At 42.4% G+C, this 18,466-nt stretch overlaps 1 protein-coding gene across 1 annotated transcript; it reads left to right on the forward strand.

The window, feature by feature from the left end:
• The first annotated feature begins 886 nt into the window (after positions 1 to 886).
• On the forward strand, positions 887 to 16,598 carry rab7a (RAB7a, member RAS oncogene family). The gene is made up of 6 exons (XM_083772351.1): positions 887 to 1,377; positions 6,367 to 6,429; positions 9,337 to 9,463; positions 10,029 to 10,247; positions 12,488 to 12,616; positions 16,279 to 16,598. The coding sequence occupies exons 2-6, from the start codon at positions 6,377 to 6,379 to the stop codon at positions 16,372 to 16,374; spliced, it is 624 nt and encodes a 207-aa protein (XP_083628477.1). The 5' UTR covers positions 887 to 1,377; positions 6,367 to 6,376; the 3' UTR covers positions 16,375 to 16,598.
• The last annotated feature ends 1,868 nt before the right edge of the window (positions 16,599 to 18,466 follow it).

An 18,466-nucleotide genomic window follows, 5' to 3' on the forward strand; every position in this document is an offset into this window, starting at 1 on the left:
TAACTGAATGTTTGAATAAATTAAATATCAAGACTTTTATTTTGTCAGATACTTTATAATGTGTGTCCCTACCTATAATGTACAGTAGTCTGCTACAATGCTGAGTATAAATAATGGGTTGATATATAATCAGAAGACGATTATACAATTGTGTTTCCTACTTTTGTTCATTGTATTTAAAGCTGCAGCGTTTGTGCGGTGCAGGCAGGCATACAAAAGTAGGAAATGGACACAAAACAGTTCCCTTTTTTTCCTTTTTACGCCAGGGTGCTTTTAATTCTCCCCGGGGGGGGGGGGGGGGGGGGTGCACAGATAGAGACATGGTAGGTACAGCAACGTGCCCTTTTGAAAGTTAGTTGTTCATTTTATTTTATTATAAAAAATATATATCCCACAATTCTGTAACCCATATTTCACCCCTGTGTCATTTATCTAATGTGATCCTGGGCTCTACACAATGAAGAAAATGTTGGCAGAGATTTATTTTTATTACTCATACACATTTTATCCATACATCACGCAAATCGGTACACACTATCTCTAGTCATGGGATCAACACGGATCTGTCTGATTTCCCATATTCCATCATTTTTCTTTGCATAGAAGTGTATATGATCTGTATGTCTTGAATTGAAAATGGAGGACCCTTTAATATCTAAACAAGTACAGTGCTTAGTCTTAGTGCAAGTCTTTCTGCAAACTGTTTTTTTCTGTGATTTTCAATCAATCTCATCTCATCAGTTGATCAGTAAGTAGGCCTACTGTTGTGATAACAAGTATGTGCTGGTCAATTGATACAGTTGTTTGATTTCTAGTAGTTAGACATCTTCGACTAGGGCGTGTCCTGTCTGTGGTGACGTCGGGACATTTAGTGACAGGGCAGGGGTTGTTTTGGAGGAAGTGAAGAAGAGAAGCTAGCTCCTTTAGCACGTTAGCATTTAGAGAGAAAAGGGCTAGCGTTAACGCAGCGTTAGCTTTTTAGCGGAACCAACCAGGCGAACTCGCTGATTTTTTAACCCGAAAAGGAGCCCCCACTAGCCAGCAGGCCAACAGTACCTCCGCGGTGGTCGGTCGGTCGGTACGGTCGCTGTCGACTGCGATAGCTGACATTTATTTAGCTGCTATAAGGCTAGCTATAGTTTAGAATAGTGTCGTGTCGTAGCAGTGCTTTATAAATATATGCGTGTTATTTTCTCCCCCCGGGGCAGGCAGCAGGCAGACATTGAACTTGGCTATCATAGCTAACAGGCTAACGTGTTAACTGACATAAGAGGGAAGGAAAAGTGCACTTTGGGTGTTTTTTTGTACCCCCCCAACAACAACAACGTACACCAGCACCCACCGCCAGCCCAGGACAGGACCCTCGCCTCGGCCAAGGTTTGTCTGGTCTGTCGCTAGTTTTAGATAAGTCTGGGATGTTGTTTACCATGTAGTTGACTCAACATTCAGACAGTTAACCTAATAATAATACATTTGTTGTAATGTTGGAAGTATCGGTGTCTGTCACGCCATTTAATTGCCATGATGGATCAGATTGTGTAATTTGATTTAATCACGGACTGCTTTATCACCGAGGTGCATTGTGTTTCAAATCTAGGTAGATATTAATAACGTTATGGTCGGTCACACAATGTGACTGTACAGACAGACAGGACTCTAACGTTATAGCCCCATGAGTCTTTACAGATGTGTGTTGTCAATCAAGAGGGGATCTTTTTTCTCTCTCTCTGTCTACAGTTAATTAAGGAAGAGAGAGAGAGACACACGTGTTTACTGTTAAAGATGTGGGTTTTTTTAATCCACTGCTAATATGACATCTATTCTAAACCATGTCGATGCGAGGCTATAATACAGCATTAGCCATGCTAAATCATGCTTGCCAAGTCATGGTTGTTCTGTTCCCTTGGTCCTATGCCTTATGACCATGTGATCAGTCCATGACACCATGTCATGGGTTGTAGATTATTATGGGTGCTGCTGTGGTGGTTACTGGGGTAGTACTGGTCTTCCTCTCCGTGTCAGATGGATTGCCACATCGAAGAAATGTTTTTTTTTTTTTTTTTTTTTCCAGAATCAGATGGAGTGCTAGGCTGTTTAAACAGAGCAAACTAGTGGTATTAAGAGTTGGTACACACAGTCAGACACACAGCTCCAGGTGTTGTTGTGATAGATAGCAGCCCTTTAATCATTTCATCACACACAGCTATAGTCCGGCAGCTGACAGGCTTCTTTTGTTTAAAGTGGTTTGGTATTTGGTATATACTCTTTTTTTTTTCATTGGCCTAAAATATTGTCTATATTATGCATACATCCACTTGCTGAAAGGCTGTCACTTATATTGGCCAATCTTTTTTATAGGGGTTTCTTGTGACCCTACCATTAACATCCTATGGCAGGCAAAAATGTCAAACTTTCCTCTTTCTTTAAGTAGCATGTGACATTCCAAGCATTAGTTTTGCACAAAGAAACACTCCTTGGGCTAAAAGCAGCCATAGCCACTTGCTCAAATGTGCCCAAAATGTGCTGACCTCATCACATTTGTCATGACGTCTATGGCCCTTTTTAGCCCAAGGAGTGCATTTTGTGCAAAACTAATGCTTGGAATGGATTCAGAATAGTTAGACAGGGGCGGCTGTGGCTCAGGAGGTAGAGCAGGTCGTCCAATGATCCATGGGTCAGCGGTTCGAATCCCGGCTCCTCCTGTCTACATGTCGAAGTGTCCTTGGGCAAGACACTGAACCCCAAATTGCTCCCGATGTGCTGGTTGGTGCCTTGCATGGCTTCCGCCGCAATCGGTGTATGAATGGGTGAATGTACTGCACAATCTATGTAAAGCGCCTTGGATAAAGGTGCTATATAAATGCTTTGACATTTTTTATGTTAATGAATGAATAAGAAAATTGCCCAATAGTGACAGCCGGTCAAGCAAGTGGATTCATGAATGTATGTACAGTATATAGACAATAATTTAGGCCAATAAAAAAAAGACTATACCAAATTGCCCGCCCCATAACCCCGGCTGCTGGACTACGGTGATGTCAGATGTAGAGGGAAAATGAAAATGAGATGACGCATCATGTAGGTACACAGAACAGGTGGACTTTGTTCCCTTACAGTCGTGCAGATTCAGATTGAAGTATTTATTAACAGTTTGCAGAACTACAGTAAATTTCAAGCACAAACTCAATACAAAAACTGTCAACTGTGAGTGGACGACCAATAAAGCACTACGCTTGTTTACAAGAGGGTCCACCATGTGCAATTCATCATAACATTTAAAGACATACAATATATAATTATATATACACTTCTATATATGGGCGAGAGTTTATTTTATTTTATTAAAATTCCATCAACTTGTCCCAAAGCATTTAACTTTTGCGACAGTTTTCTTCTATAACTTAAGCAAGTAGACACGTTTATTTTCTAAATGATCTTGTAAGATCACGGAGGGTGCATTCTTGTTTGGTTATTTAAATGTCTTGGCATGTATTGGTAGTGTTCATGATCACGTCTTAATAGGTGCTCCATGACCTATGACCTGTATAATTTTTCATATTTATATAAGACCTGCCATCTATTTTTCATGAATGCAATGCATGCGGTTTATTCTAGTGATGCACCGAATATTCGTCTGCAGAAAATATTCTCAATTTTCGGCCTATTCGGTTTCGGCCCGAATAGGCAGAAAATATACCACCGAATAGTGTATGCAATTAATGCATTCAAAACAGTAAATAAATGTGAATAAATGTTTTATGGACCCATAATAGTTATTATTTAAGTTACGTTTGACCATAACCATTTATTTTTCCATAAATCAGGTAGCTTTAAGGTACGGCCATGACAGCAATGGTAGCAAAAAAGATATATAATATTAATCATATTCGGATATTTGGTTTTCTGTTTCCTATGTTCTGTATTCGGTTTCGGCCAAGAATTTCCCTTTCGGTGCATCCCTAGTTTATTCCCATCAATTTCAGCTTGCTATGTATCCCTCCATTGGAATTACCGGTATTACCTACTGTATATGGTACTGCATGTGGCGACACCTAGTATGTAATGTACAGTATGTACCAACATCTTGATACAAAACAATGCTTACAAGATGTATTTATTTTAAAATTAAACGTTTGGATGCAATAATTCACTTATGATTATCAGCTTATAAGTACACAAATCAAATTAAATACCCGGGTGTTTACAGAAAGGTTTAATTCAACTAAATTGTCACACCAGTGCCACAGCACACAGTGAAATGATGTGTTATACAAGCTCCCGTCATTTGCAGTTTGCAAGACATGGAAGGGAAAACGTATAGAAAGACGTTAAGCGGGAGAACAAAGCGAACAAGGAAAACAAGTCTGTTATGTGAACTATGCCAAATATGAGCGAAGGAAATATTGCAGTAGAACGGGGGCATGAACAGGTCTCCATACCGTTTAAACATTCTAATCTTGATAAAAACGTACTTCGCCACTTTAGGGTGATTTTTAGTTTAATGTGTCACTTGATGTGCTGCATGTTGTTGATTTATAGTTGAGCAGAGATAATAAAGTAGCAGGCTATGCTCTCTGCCCCTTTATTTAGTCCCTACTTGTTAGATCGTGGATTCGTGGCCCCTCCGTTCAAAACGCTTCCTGTGATTCTGTGTCCTGACAAAGAATCACACTGCTGCCACTTAGTTATGCAGTAGCCACAGCATTCATAGTTACGCTGGGAAAGCCTCGTTTTTTATTGACACGTGATTTCTTCAGCGGAATACTTTGCTCTGAGGAGGACTTGGCTACCGTTTAACTCATTTAGGCCTGACGTCGACATTTTTTAAATGTCTTTCTAAATTCTGGCAGTTTTCTGAAAGATGTTTCTGTATCAGTGGTGTTCAATATTTCATGTCAAGAACCCCAAAAATGATTTGTAATTGGCCACCGACTCCCATCTGAAAATATGTTGTTCCAGGAACCCCTCAGAAGCAAAGATGTGAGTTAAAAACGTTGGCTCTGAAAGAATATATATTCAAAGATGTGTGCCACATTTTAACGATTTTTCAAAAATAGCAGACCTACAAGCTCGTAGCTTGTAGATCTGTTATTTTTCAATAGCTAAATTATTTATAACATAATAAAGTTTAAAACACCAAAAGGGGTTAAAACTAGAGACATACAGTAAAGCAGGTAGTCTGGATGTGGCTCATTTAATGTGGGAAGACGAGACGTACTGTTCTGTAGCGCAACGGAAGCACAATAGAAGTTAAGAGGGTGTAAATAAGAACTTCTATTGTACAATAGAAGTTAAGAGGGTGTAAATAAGAACTTCTATTGTACAATAGAAGTTAAGAGGGTGTAAATAAGTGGCATGCCAAATTTCAGAGTTGTTTTCACGACCCCATGCACTGCAGCTGTGTGTAAAGAAAGTAGGTCAATCCGAAGCAATAATATATTTATATTCTGGGGGGTAACAACTAACAAGACAACTTTCTGTTTTCCTCCCAGAATTTTCCCCAGTGAGGGGTGGGAGAGGCTGGACTCTCTAACTATAAACTTTCATGACAGCAGACAGCCTAAGTACAAATATAATTTATGAAAAGCTACTACAGTGAAGTCTGTTCACAGAAGTTGTTGTAGGATAATGTGGGGATTATCTGACGAGGTACCATTTGAGTGGGCAAAACCTTACATAATACTAAATTGTTTATAGGGTCAATATAAGTAAAATAATATAGCCTTTCCACAGGAGTATCTTTTTATATTTTTGGGGAGAGAGGGCGGGAGTTCGACAAACATGTATTCTGTCCAGTCAGTGTACATTTAGTTAAAGTTTAACAAAGGCTCAGGTGGGGCTGTTCATTTTCACTTCCCTTTACTTAAAATAATGACTAGAGAAGAACATTAATATACTTTTCAAAATGTAGACTAAAGTAATGATAACAAAAATAATGTGTTGGGATGTAGCTTCTTACACCAGCAGTCGGTTCGACTAGACTAGACAAGGCATAGATATGATTCCACTTAAAGTGGCCGAGGCTAAATGCTGGAACATCTTAAAAGCCGATTTGTGGTTTGTGCCCTTGAGCGTGGTTAAATCTGTATTTCAAAAGCACGCACGCAGTCACGCACAGACTGGTTTGGATTTTCGAACATAATACATTATTCAACAGCAACATTTCATTGATTCAAACATCATGTGATGTATATTTTTTTCAGTATTAACCAAATATTTTCTTTTTGTGTATTTTCTGTGTCCAGGAAGTGAATTGTTAATATTAGTTTTTTGGTGTCTTATAAACCCATTAAGGGATGGGTCTTTATGACAAGACATGGAAAATGCATTAATTTATTTACGTTTGTGTTTCTTTTTGTTTCCCAGCTGAGACACGATGACGTCTAGGAAGAAAGTTCTCCTTAAAGTCATCATCCTGGGAGACTCTGGGTAAGGAGATTCTGTCCAGCCTCTGACCCTAACCCTAACCCTGACCCTAACCCTAACCCTCATCCTGGGAGATTCTGTCCAGCCTTGTTTTAAAGCTTTGTGTCTTAAAGCGGTGTCCGGGCAGCCCCAGGGGTCCATCGAGGGCTTCCAGGGGGTCCCAAGCAACATGAGTTAATATATAGTTAACATTGTGAATCATTTTTGACATCAGCCAAACACAATTCAGCGATTTGAGCATGTTTTAGCACCGCTGTTCAAAAATATAACAGAAAATAAAATGAATTGGGACAGCCAATTAGTGCCGAACGATTCTTACATGATGACTGAGATTTGCATAGTTGAATCTGAATCTAGATCGCGATCTTTTGTCGATTAATTGTGCAGCACTAATCCTAAAACCCTCAGTGAAACTATGCCTGGCCGGGAGCCAATCAGACGCGTGGTAAGGCGGGTCTACCCTAGAATTTTGGAGGGATTCGTAATCACGCCTTTTGTTTAGTTTAGTTTATTCGCACAATAAAAACAGTACAAAAAAGGTAACGTCAATAAAAGAGAAGTGTGTGCAGGTGAGAAAAGAAACCCAGGGAGGGCTTATGTGGTTAAATGGTAAATGGTGCATTTATATAGCGCCTTTATCCAAGGCGCTTTACAGAGATTGTGCATTACATTCACCCATTCACACACACATTCATACACCGATGGCAGCGGAAACCATGCAAGGCACCAACTAGCACATCGGGAGCAATTAGGGGTTCAGTGTCTTGCTCAAGGACACTTTGACAGTAACTCTGGGGGAGCCCGGGTTCGAACTGGCAACCTTACAGTTACCATCCAGGCACTCTACCCCTGAGCCACCGCCGCCCACACCAAATATAATATAATATACAAATAGTAAGACAAAGTAATCAAACATAGGTATGTAATCAAACATAGGTATGTAATCACGCGTTTAGACACGCCTCCTCAGGAGACGTGGCTCAGATCTGTAACCATTTGATTTGGCGTTAGGAACCCGTTGTGACCGCACGCCCTCTCTGCTGATGTCGACCCTCTGGCCCTCCTTGTTGTCAACGAAATAACACGTCGAAATGGAATTGACTTATAGCCTAAAAACCCAGACATGCAAGTTTCGCCACTCTATTTCGACAAATTGCCTAACCATTTTTCACATACCGGTGAATCTGCCTTTAAGTATTTCTCTCAGTGACACAGGCTCAGGAGACATGGACTTGCGCAACGCCGGCTGTCAAAGAGTCTTTGTTTTCTCCCCTGGTGGAGTTGGAGGACAACAGGACAGTCCATAGACAACATAATAGTCCATGGGTAGGGTTGGAGAGGAACAGGACAGTCCATAGACAACCTAATAGTCCTGGTAGGGTTGGAGGACAACAGGACAGTCCATAGACAACCTAATAGTCCTGGTAGGGTTGGAGGACAACAGGACAGTCCATAGACAACCTAATAGTCCCCTGGTAGGGTTGGAGAGCCAACAGGACAGTCCATAGACAACCTAATAGTCCTGGTAAGGTTGGAGAGGAACAGGACAGTCCATAGACAACCTAATAGTCCATGGAGAGCCAACAGGACAGTCCATAGACAACCTAATAGTCCATGCATGTTGAGAGATTACTGCTAGTCAGTGCATCGCACCTGTTTATGGGTGTACTCTGAACAGTGACCATCCATGGGAAACGGGCTTGTTATTATTTGAGTGCACTACATTAAGAAACGTACATTGGATGTACATTATGTACACTACACCGTATTGTGGAGACACACGGGAACAAAACTCATGCACTGATGAGAGGCTCTAACCAAACTACTGAGAGAGACTTCAAGTACCTGCCCCGGTGCCCCCTAGCCTGGCTTGACCAGCCTCATACTGTGTGAAGCTGAAATAGCAGCTCTACAAGCTCACAACGTGTCGCTTCGTGCCACATTGTGAGCTTGTAGATCGGCTATTTTCACTACTTCTTAAATATTTGTTCTAATTTATGGAATTTCTTAGATTTTTCTTTCATTTCATGACATTACTGAAAAGAATCATTGGATTTGGTTAGTCATTCATGAAAAAGTTTAGCTTTTTTTGGGAATGTTTTTTGAAAATGTTTGAAAATATTACCGTAATAATTAAAAACAAAATGTAGGAAACGAACTAAGGGGACCCGTAACAATGTGCCCGTGCCCCGCGACCCACAAAACAAGTTCAAAAAATATTCCCAATATAATCCCATGAATTATGAACTAAATTCAATGTTTTGTTTTGTTTTCTTCAGTAATTTCATGAAGAAATAAACGGAAAATCTAAGAAATTCCACAAATTAGAAAACAAATGTTTAAGAAGTAGTAAAAATTGCAGATCTACATTCATTGGCTCATTGGCTGATATGGATGGGAAAAGGGGGTACAGATCAGATACGGCATCGGCCTAAAGTATTGACTCATTCCTATTTGTAAGTGTAACCACATTGTTTAGTATTATTTATCATGATGATGTTGATGTTTTATTTGTGTTCTGAATGTCTCCAGAGTGGGGAAGACTTTGTTGATGATGTTTTATTTACCCTTTACCTTGTGTTCTGAATGTCTCCAGAGTGGGGAAGACTTCGTTGATGATGTTTTATTTACCCTTTACCTTGTGTTCTGAATGTCTCCAGAGTGGGGAAGACTTCGTTGATGATGTTATTTACCCTTTACCTTGTGTTCTGAATGTCTCCAGAGTGGGGAAGACTTTGTTGATGATGTTTTATTTACCCTTTACCTTGTGTTCTGAATGTCTCCAGAGTGGGGAAGACTTCGTTGATGATGTTATTTACCCTTTACCTTGTGTTCTGAATGTCTCCAGAGTGGGGAAGACTTCGTTGATGATGTTATTTACCCTTTACCTTGTGTTCTGAATGTCTCCAGAGTGGGGAAGACTTCGCTGATGAACCAGTATGTGAATAAGAAGTTCAGTAACCAGTACAAAGCCACAATAGGCGCCGATTTCTTGACAAAAGAAGTCATGGTGGACGACAGACTCGTCACAATGCAGGTACCACTCCAGGGAATTATCATTAACCCATTTAGGCCTGACGTCGAAATTTTAAAAAAAGTTTCCTGAAATACCTATGTTTCTATGTCAGTGGTGCTCAATATTTCATGTCAAGGATCCCAAAAATTATATGCATTTGTCCACCGACCCCCATCTGAAAATATGTAGTTACAGGGACCCCTCAGAACCAAGGATTTGAGTTAAAAACGTTTGCTCTGAAAGAATATATATTCAAGGATTTGCACCACATTTTCATGATTTTTCAAAAATATCAGATCTACAAGCCGCGCTATGAGCTTGTAGATCTGCTATTTTTGAAAAATCGTGAAAATGTGGCAGAAATCTCTGGATATATATTCTTTCAGAGTGAACGTTTCCAAGTTCCAACTCAAATCGTCTGGGCAGTCCCTGCAACAACATATTTTTAGATCATTCTGGGGGTCCTTGACATGAAAATGGTTGAGAAACACTGACATTTTTCCGAACATTTTCACGATTTAAGAAGACATTTTGTAGAACTTCCGTCTTCTGATGATGACCTTTTCTTTTGCCCCAACGTGTCCAGATTTGGGACACAGCCGGCCAGGAGAGGTTCCAGTCCTTAGGCGTGGCGTTCTACCGCGGAGCGGACTGCTGCGTGCTGGTGTTTGACGTGACGGCGCCGAACACCTTCAAGACCCTGGACAGCTGGAGGGACGAGTTCCTCATCCAGGCCAGCCCTCGGGACCCCGAGAACTTCCCCTTTGTGGTGCTGGGCAACAAGATCGACCTGGAGAACAGACAGGTGGGTCCACGGTCCAGACTAGATCGACCTGGAGAACAGACAGGTGGGTCCACGGTCCAGACTAGATCGACCTGGAGAACAGACAGGTTGGTCCAGGGTCCAGACTAGATCGACCTGGAGAACAGACAGGTGGGTCCACGGTCCAGACTAGATCGACCTGGAGAACAGACAGGTGGGTCCACAGTCCAGACTAGATCGACCTGGAGAACAGATAGGTGGGTCCACGGTCCAGACTAGATCGACCTGGAGAACAGACAGGTGGGTCCAGGGTCCAGACTAGATCGACCTGGAGAACAGACAGGTGGGTCCAGGGTCCAGACTAGATCGACCTGGAGAACAGACAGGTGGGTCCACGGTCCAGACTAGATCGACCTGGAGAACAGACAGGTGGGTCCACAGTCCAGACTAGATCGACCTGGAGAACAGACAGGTGGGTCCAGGGTCCAGACTAGATCGACCTGGAGAACAGACAGGTGGGTCCACGGTCCAGACTAGATCGACCTGGAGAACAGACAGGTGGGTCCACAGTCCAGACTAGATCGACCTGGAGAACAGACAGGTGGGTCCAGGGTCCAGACTAGATCGACCTGGAGAACAGACAGGTGGGTCCACGGTCCAGACTAGATCGACCTGGAGAACAGACAGGTGGGTCCACAGTCCAGACTAGATCGACCTGGAGAACAGACAGGTGGGTCCAGGGTCCAGACTAGATCGACCTGGAGAACAGACAGGTGGGTCCACGGTCCAGACTAGATCGACCTGGAGAACAGACAGGTGGGTCCACAGTCCAGACTAGATCGACCTGGAGAACAGATAGGTGGGTCCACAGTCCAGACTAGATCGACCTGGAGAACAGACAGGTGGGTCCACAGTCCAGACTAGATCGACCTGGAGAACAGACAGGTGGGTCCAGGGTCCAGACTAGATCGACCTGGAGAACAGACAGGTGGGTCCAGGGTCCAGACTAGATTGACCTGGAGAACAGACAGGTGGGTCCACGGTCCAGACTAGATCGACCTGGAGAACAGACAGGTGGGTCCAGGGTCCAGACTAGATCGACCTGGAGAACAGACAGGTGAGTCCACGGTCCAGACTAGATCGACCTGGAGAACAGACAGGTGGGTCCAGGGTCCAGACTAGATTGACCTGGAGAACAGACAGGTGAGTCCACAGTCCAGACTAGATCGACCTGGAGAACAGACAGGTGGGTCCAGGGTCCAGACTAGGGGTCCGACGGCTAGTCAAACTAGCCCTGACCTCCATTAGTCCAATAGTCAACTAATTGATCAACGTCTTGGTCGACTATCGATGTCTTATTAGATTACCGGTAGTCGTTTTTATTTTTTTGCATGATTCGATTTAGAGATTGGTCTTGGGGAAAAAGAACATAGGATATATGTCATGATTTATTGGGAGAAACCAAGAAAGTATTTGTTAAATCAGATTTTAAACACTCCCCACAGCCCAAATTAAATGATCCTATATTCTATTATATATATTATATATATATATATATATATATATATATATATATATATATATTTTTAACATGTTTATGTTCTGCAGTTAGACTGCCAATATCTCAGTCAAATCATGCACAAAAAAAAAAGGTTGTCTAAAATGGTACATTTTGGCCAATCAGATTTCACCTATACCGATCTTTACTAGGAGACGGCCCTAAATCAAACTAATCCATTCTCGGTAATTGTGATAAAATAACCGATTAATGATCAATCCATAAAAAAAGTGGATTCGTTCATATATAATAAAATATAATTATTGATTTATTCGATTAATTGGAAAAAACAATAATCTGTAGTTGCAGGCAGCCCTAGTCCAGATGTCATGTAGTGGAAGGCGCCAGGTTGCCAGGTTCATGTTGAAATGCCCTCAGAATCCTTTTAATACTTCTCCTAATGCATAATCCCTGGTGGACGGCTTAATGTCCTGAGGCTCCTCCACAAAGCCACAATAATAATAATAATAGTGATTTCATTACTGGAGGGGAGGGGGGGGGGGGGGACTCAGGAGGTAGAGAGGAGCATACGAGGGCGGCTGTGACTCGGGAGGACTGGGAACTAGATCTGCTATTTCTGCTATTTTTGAGAAATGTCTGAAAATGTTTGACATTTTTCAACATGAAAACGATTGATAATCAATACGTTTCCACCCAAACGGGCCCCGGCGACTGACCAAAAACATCTCATAATTGCACTTTTGTGTGTGTGTTTTTTTTTAAGGTAACAACGAAACGAGCACAGGCTTGGTGCCAGAGCAAGAACAACATCCCCTACTTCGAGACCAGCGCCAAGGAGGCAATCAATGTGGAGCAGGCCTTTCAGACTATTGCACGCAACGCTCTTAAACAGGTAATGGAAGGCTAGCGAGAGTGTTCACGCCACGGGCATTTAGGTTTTTGTGTGATGGAGCCATCGGAGGCCTTGTTGATAAAGAGCATTATCTTTAATTTCCTCAATGTGGCACGAAGAAGCGACGTCTTTTTACTTGCTGTTCTTTTGTGTGTGAAAGTAACATTTTGGACACAGGAGGTTTCCACCTGACAGTAGTCTTGAGTTGCCAGACTGTTGCCTCTCGCAATTTCCAAATGCTTCCCGCAACGGAATATCTATCATGAGTAAAATATAAAGCGGAAGTAGAGCCTGGAAAGGAGACAGCTTAGTGTAGGTGGTTCGGGCGTCTCCCTAGAGAGGTCCTCGACGCACGTCCCACTGGGAGGAGACCCCGGGGCAGACCAAGGCACAGTTGGCGGAAACTGGCCTTGGAACGTCTCGGGATCCCCCAGGAGGAAGTCACTAATGTTGCTCTGGAGAGGGAAGTCTGGAGCTCTCCGGTGAAGCTGTTGCCCCCGCGACCCGACTACGGATAAGTGGTTGAAGATGGATGGATGGAGCCTCCTCCGTTTCGTCTTTACAGTCGTGCAAATGAATATATAATTCAAAATCATGGAAATTAAAAAATAAGCTCTAAAGATATTTCAAAATGTATTGTTGTGAACAGAAATGGCAGCTTCCTTATTCGGGTTTCCGGAGGAGTATTTCAGGAGGAGTAATTCCAGACTATAGCATTCAGGAGGAGTAATTCCAGACTATAGCATTCAGAGATTGTGGAATATCTGTCTAACCTGACAGAGAAATGGAGACCAACCTGCCAGACTGGATGGAGAAATGAGACTTTGGACTCTCTCCTCACTAATGTAATAGAATCCAAATGGGCACTTAGTTTTTATTGACATTTGACAGATGATGAAAGCACAAGTACATGTTCTGTGTGTTCTGAATTCCTTTGAGCTGCAATGAGAAAAATAACAATTTGCCAGCAGATGTCACTGTTGAGGGATTTTGATCGCCTCTGCTCCATGGCTGATTTACAACTTAAGCTCACAATGTGTCACAAGCTTATAGTCAGCTGTTTTTAACAACGTCTGTGTCACCTTATAGCTTTTAACAACTTTAACCATTATTTTAAACTTTAGCTGTTGAAAAATTGCAGATCTACAAGCTTGTAGCGTGGCAGTATGAGCTTGTAGATCTGCTATTTTATTTTATTGTGAAAATGTGGCCCAAATCATTGGAGATTTAGTAGAATCTGGTTTCAATAGTTTAATCCATTCTGGGCGGGAACCCCTTTTGGTGTTTCAAGCATTATGTTACAATTTGGCTATTGAAAAATAGCAGATCTCCAAGCTCATTGCACGGCACAGTGCAATGACAATCGACAAGCTACGAGCTTGTCGATCTGCTATTTTTTGAAAAATCGCGAAAATTTGATGCAAATCTTTGAATTTATATTCTTTCAGAGCGTTTTTAACTCAAATCTTTGCTTCTGGGGGGGGGGGGGGGGGGGTGGTCCCTGGAACAACATTTTCAGATGGGGGTCTGCGGCCAAATGCATATCATTCTGGGGGTCCTTGACATGGAAAAGGTTGAGCACCACCGACATTATAGAAACATGAGGTTTTCCAGAAAACTGTCAGGATTTAGAAGACATTTGTAGAATGGTCTAAATGGGGTCTATACCAGGGGTGCCCAAAGGTAGATCACATGGCATGGTCCTAAAAATATATTTAATTTAAATATGACACAATTAAGTTATTATACAAAAATAAAAACCTACCAATTCCATTTTCCTCAATTTCCATCTTATGTCTTACTGTATGTAACGCTAGTGCCCCTATGCCAAAGCCCCCTCAGGTACATTTTTAAACACACAATGGGATCATTTTTTTGGTGGGTAGATCTTTTTGCGCTGGTCATTTTGAAAGTGGCTCTCGTGTCAAAAAAGTGTGGGCACCCCTGGGCTATAGAGCGTCGCAGTCCCGCCCCCTTTCAGAACGACGAGTGGCCCAGGAAATGAATCCCAATGCATTTTGCCCATAGGCTTTTCTTAAAGTATTTATTTAAAGACGGTTACGCCGCGGACAAAGCCAACTCGGATCGTGACAAATCATGACAATGAACACAATGTTTTGGGCCGATCAAATAATTTATAAGAAGAAAAACAAAACAAATAGTGTTGTCTCCTGCCTTTATTTTCTTCTTTCTAATGATTTGATCGGCCCAAAATATTGTGTTCATTGTCATGATTTGTCACGATCCGAGTTGGCTTTGTCCGCGGCGTAACCATCTTTAAATTAATACTTTAAGAAAAGCCTATGGAGAAAATGCATTGAGATTCATTTCCTGTGCCAACTCACGTTCTGAAAGGGGGCGGGACACCGACGCTCTATACTGTCTTGTGTCCAGGAGACAGAGGTGGAGCTAATAGTTTAAACCGTCTTTGTGTCCAGGAGGAAACCGTGGTGGAGCTAATATTTACTTTAAACTGTCTTGTATCCACACGGAGGTTTTGAAAACATGACCAATGACAAAAAACTCCCATATCTGCTGGGCGAAGTACAACAATGTGCAAACACAGCAGCAAGATTTGTGAGTTGCTGTGATAGGAGAAGGATATCAAATAGAACACAACCACCCTAAAGACTAACCATTGTGTATATTCCTGCACTATGCCTGCATCGAGTGACCTTGGTACATAGAATTTGATCTATTGAAGATTCTGACCTTCAAATGTACATCATTTTTGTTTTGATTGCATTGCTGTATTGCTGTATTGTTGTATTGTTCTTTCTGCTTTGGCAATGTAAACGTATGTTTTAACATGCCAGTAAAGCCCTTTGAATTGTCTTGTGTCCAGGAGACCGACGTGGAGCTAATAGTCTAAACTGTCTTGTGTCCAGGAGACCGAGGTGGAGCTAATAGTTTAAACTGTCTTGTGTCCAGGAGATCGAGGTGGAGCTAATAGTTTAAACTGTCTTGTGTCCAGGAGACCGAGGTGGAGCTAATAGTCTAAACTGTCTTGTGTCCAGGAGACTGAGGTGGAGCTAATAGTCTAAACTGTCTTGTGTCCAGGAGACCGAGGTGGAGCTAATAGTCTAAACTGTCTTGTGTCCAGGAGACCGAGGTGGAGCTAATAGTTTAAACTGTCTTGTGTCCAGGAGACTGAGGTGGAGCTAATAGTTATAACTGTCTTGTGTCCAGGAGACCGAGGTGGAGCTAATAGTCTAAACTGTCTTGTGTCCAGGAGACCGAGGTGGAGCTAATAGTCTAAACTGTCTTGTGTCCAGGAGACCGAGGTGGAGCTAATAGTTTAAACTGTCTTGTGTCCAGGAGACCGAGGTGGAGCTAATAGTCTAAACTGTCTTGTGTCCAGGAGACCGAGGTGGAGCTAATAGTCTAAACTGTCTTGTGTCCAGGAGACCGAGGTGGAGCTAATAGTCTAAACTGTCTTGTGTCCAGGAGACCGAGGTGGAGCTAATAGTCTAAACTGTCTTGTGTCCAGGAGACCGAGGTGGAGCTAATAGTTTAAACTGTCTTGTGTCCAGGAGACCGAGGTGGAGCTAATAGTCTAAACTGTCTTGTGTCCAGGAGACCGAGGTGGAGCTAATAGTTTAAACTGTCTTGTGTCCAGGAGACTGAGGTGGAGCTAATAGTTATAACTGTCTTGTGTCCAGGAGACCGAGGTGGAGTTGTACAATGAGTTCCCCGAGCCCATCAAGCTGGACAGGAACGAGCGAGCCAAGCCCTCAGCGGAGACCTGCAGCTGCTGAGAGAGAGAGAGAGAGAGAGAACGTTGACGATGACCTGCGGCGCCACCTGGTGGTGGTGCCTCCACTGCTCTCACTTACCCCGACTTTTGCCTTGTCTATATGCCCCTCCTTTCCTCTACCCACTGTGTTGACCCCCCCCCACCCTGACGCCCAATAATATTGTCCCAGGCCTTTGTAGATACGTTCTTCTCCTAGACGAGCATACCGCTACACACACGCTGCACTCACACAGAACGCATTTTCTATTAAAATAAAAACCAACAAAACAAACAAAAAAAACAGGCCTCTTACTACTAGCCCAAAGAACATGTTGAGGAAACAATATGGCGTTTAACTTTTTTCTGATGGCTTCTTCTATCACTCTGCTGTGTTTCTCTGTGGCAGTGCTGGGTTTTTGTTCTCCATGTCCATTCCTGCGTTGCACCCAGGTCTGGTTCTCTTAACACTGCGTTTCACCCAGGTCTGGCTCTCTTAACACTGCGTTTCACCCAGGTCTGGTTCTCTTAACACTGCGTTTCACCCAGGTCTGGTTCTCTTAACACTGCGTTTCACCCAGGTCTGGCTCTCTTAACACTGCGTTTCACCCAGGTCTGGTTCTCTTAACACTGCGTTTCACCCAGGTCTGGCTCTCTTAACACTGCGTTTCACCCAGGTCTGGCTCTCTTAACACTGCGTTTCACCCAGGTCTGGCTCTCTTAACACTGCGTTTCACCCAGGTCTGGCTCTCTTAACACTGCGTTTCATTTTGGGTTGCTTTATTATTATTATGATAAACGGCAGTAAAAACAACTCTACGTATCTTTCCGTGTTTATATTTTGTGGGGAGGTGAGACACACTAACTACTAGTCCCTTTTTTTCTTTTCTTTAAATCAAACTGTAGCAGTGGTAATGATACATTCTCTTAAGCCGATTTAACTTTATTGTACGATGGTGAGTTGTGCTCCGGAAATGGTCGATCTTACAAGCTCAAACAACACGTCGCCGCCATGTGTTCTGAGCTGCAGGTGGGCTATCTGTGGTGCGTGATTCTGTCTGTTCTGTCGGCCAAACCACTGCTGCATGAATATATATAGAGGTAACACTGCCCCGCCTTTTTACTCATTGGGGCTTGTTGCTTAAAATCAAACTAATCTCACGTGTATAACACTTGTTTCCCTGGCATTAGCTTTGCCTCGTCGACACATCGTACAAACTAAACTGCTCGTCCTGCCACTTCATGGTGGAGTTTTGGAGCTTTAGCAGTTCTCGCTCCCAGAGTTCCAGCGCTTTGAAGGAAAGTTGTGAAGGAACAGAATGTGCAATCTGTATCGGTGTGAAAGTGCATGTGTGGATTCTCTTTTAATTAATATGCTGCCTCTGCCGATTCTTGTTAATTGGCTCACGGGTGGAAATAAGTAACATTAAGCCAGACAGACGGGGGTGTATTCAGAACCTTTCTTTGCACTTTGCTATCATCTAGATTCTAGAATAAACAGAAGGTCTGTTAAAGTTAAACCATCTCTTTTTTTTCCTTTTTGAGCCACAATAAACAGTTAACAGCTGAAGTGTGAGAGAACATTGTGTGAATCAAACCTCTTTGCTCCTCGATGTAAATGCTCTCCCCAACATGTTTGGTTGTTTTGCTCTCTCTCTGTAGGGAGTGAAGTTTTGTCTTGTAATGAGCTGTTCTTTTGTTACCACAAAAAAAATGAAATCAACGACGAAATGAACCAAACGAATCGAGACTGTATGACATTCTACCTGATAACATTTGGGAGGTGACAGATTATTCTCCAGTATAAGTAATATAACTCGTAATAACGGAGGACTATTATTAGATAGTACGTCTCTTTTTACCGTCGACTATTGCAAGACTTTGTATATTTGCAAACCTCAATCATTTCGCGGGGGGAAGGCAAAAAGCTATGTTGTCAATCTCCGTATCATGTCTCTGCCAATTGCTTACGTTGGCAAACAATTTAAGTGCTTGTTATTTCTTTTTTTTATCGATCAGATCTTTTACCGTCTGTTCGTATATTATGTTTAGAATTTGAATTGCATCATAGGACAAAATAGGATACATAACTGAAAGCATAAAGAATTGAGGGGGGG

The sequence above is a fragment of the Protomyctophum parallelum genome (assembly GCF_964188405.1).
Source record: "Protomyctophum parallelum genome assembly, chromosome: 8".
Taxonomy (NCBI): domain Eukaryota; kingdom Metazoa; phylum Chordata; class Actinopteri; order Myctophiformes; family Myctophidae; genus Protomyctophum; species Protomyctophum parallelum.